The following is a 1,976-nucleotide window of genomic DNA, read 5'->3' on the forward strand; positions in this document are numbered from 1 at the left end:
TCTAAGAAGGTTAAGAGCTACTGGCATAGATGATTAACGCCCCCCCCCCAAAAAAAAAAAGACAGCAATATCTTGACATGCAGAAAATCGTGGTACCATATCAAGGATATTTACAACGGAAAGATGAAATACCTGAAGGTTGTCGTAGTGTGAATGAGGACAATATTGCTTAGATCTCCTCTTTCTTGCCTATAATTGCTACTGAAAAGAAAGGTACTCGAAGGCTACCATACTTTAGATAAGACTTTTTTTCACTTTTACATATATCAGAGTTTGCGGCTACTGTCATACTTCTCACATGGCACTATTCATAATTGTTTTTCATAAGGTCACACAGTAATAACATGAAGGTCATTCCAAGGAAATACGGAGAAAATAGCTGATAATATTTTCCTCATTGGCGTCAAAACTGTTTCGAACAAAAAAGTTGGCAACTCCAACCGCTTTACGAAGGACGAAGGAGGTAGGTATAAATACTCGGACGATTCCTGCAGTGCCATGACTCTTCTCGCAAGACGACACACCAACCGATCATGAGAGCTCAGCGACCAGTGGTAAGGATGATTTGTGTGTGTATAAATGCATACATAACTTTATAGATATTCCGAAAATGCATATTCGATTAGAAATGGTAATCAATGGTTAATAATTTTCAGGTGATAATGGCTGCCATGATGGCCGTGATGTCCGTGGCAGCTGCTGGTGGTGGAGGCGGATATGGTGGCAGTGGAGGAGGTGGATTTGGCGGAGGACATGGAGGTGGTGGATTCGGAGTTGGTGGATTTGGTGGAGGAAACGTCGGTGGCTTTGGCGGGGGACACGGCAGCGGTTTTGGAGGTAGCAGCTCCGGAGGATACGGCGGAAGCAGCGGAGGCGGAAGAGTATCCGCAGGAGTCTTGGTTGGCAGCGGGTCCCTTCCGAGCGGCGGCGGAGGCGGATACGGAGGCGCAAGCGGAGGCGGACATGGAGGCAGCTTCGGCGGTGGAAATGGAGGCGGTTTCGGAGGTGGCTTTGGGGGCGTCGGAGGTGGTCACGGAGGCAGCTTTGGCGGTGGAAATGGAGGCGGTTTTGGTGGCGGAAGTGGAAGCAGCGGCTACGGGAAATAAACTGATTACATAAATTAAAGGCATATACTTTTAACCCATGAATTACCATCACATTATTACATAAGTTAAAATCTATTGTCCTTTTAATCCTTGAATTGCCATCACAACAGCCGAGGAAAAGAAGAAAAGTCTCAAGTGAGTGTTACACAGAAGGCATTCAGAATACCTCCAGCTGTAAAAGACCGTCAAGATTTAAATTGCACTATTGGGATCCAGTGCTGCATATTATATAAAAAGCGCCACTGTGAAATCAATATGTACATAACGTCCTGCACAAAATAACAACATACACAGAAATGAGTTCGGATTAAAATCGACTAAAACTAATCGTTCTCTCTAGAAGACTCGTGAATTCATAAGCGAGCTTTACAGTGCAAATTCATGTAATGAACACATGAAGCCATGCGCATATGGGAAACCCTTAACATAGATATATACATTATAAAACCAAACTATGCCATATATTAATTTTTTTATTATAAACTAAAGCCCCTAAAACAACGTTTAAAATTATCTGGCACATCAAAATCTTAGGTAATTATGTAAATCAAATTCAATATGTGATAATAAAATTTCTTGCTTCTCAACACTTTTTTCTTTAGACTTTTCGATATACATATCTAAATCGTGATACATTAGAAACCCTGGAGTATAAAGGTACTTATCCTCAAACTGGGTTTTTGCTCAAACTGGAGTATAAACGCGAACTAAAATAAAACGTGATTTTTGGTATAACACTAGCAACACTGGGCACAGATTATGCACCACCTTTACCTAAGTGAGATTATGATTTCTCGAAATATTTAATTTACAGGTTTGATATTCCATTCGCAATATTAACACAGCTATGTTAACTGTTAAGCAAGAAAA

The 1,976-nt window shown here is 41.2% G+C and overlaps 1 protein-coding gene across 1 annotated transcript; it reads left to right on the forward strand.

Moving 5' to 3' along the window:
- The first annotated feature begins 512 nt into the window (after positions 1–512).
- LOC119588266 (glycine-rich cell wall structural protein 1-like) lies at positions 513–1,106 on the forward strand. The gene is made up of 2 exons (XM_037936962.1): positions 513–554; positions 657–1,106. The coding sequence occupies exons 1-2, from the start codon at positions 534–536 to the stop codon at positions 1,104–1,106; spliced, it is 471 nt and encodes a 156-aa protein (XP_037792890.1). The 5' UTR covers positions 513–533.
- Positions 1,107–1,976: the final 870 nt, after the last annotated feature.

The sequence above is a fragment of the Penaeus monodon genome, chromosome 23 (assembly GCF_015228065.2).
Source record: "Penaeus monodon isolate SGIC_2016 chromosome 23, NSTDA_Pmon_1, whole genome shotgun sequence".
Lineage (NCBI taxonomy): Eukaryota > Metazoa > Arthropoda > Malacostraca > Decapoda > Penaeidae > Penaeus > Penaeus monodon.

Excerpts from the sequence above, each read along its gene's own strand:
- LOC119588266 (XM_037936962.1), top strand. The coding sequence starts at position 534 with ATGAGAGCTCAGCGACCAGTG. Across the intron at positions 555-656 it reads TGAGAGCTCAGCGACCAGTG|GTGATAATGGCTGCCATGAT; the intron begins GTAAGGATGATT and ends AATAATTTTCAG.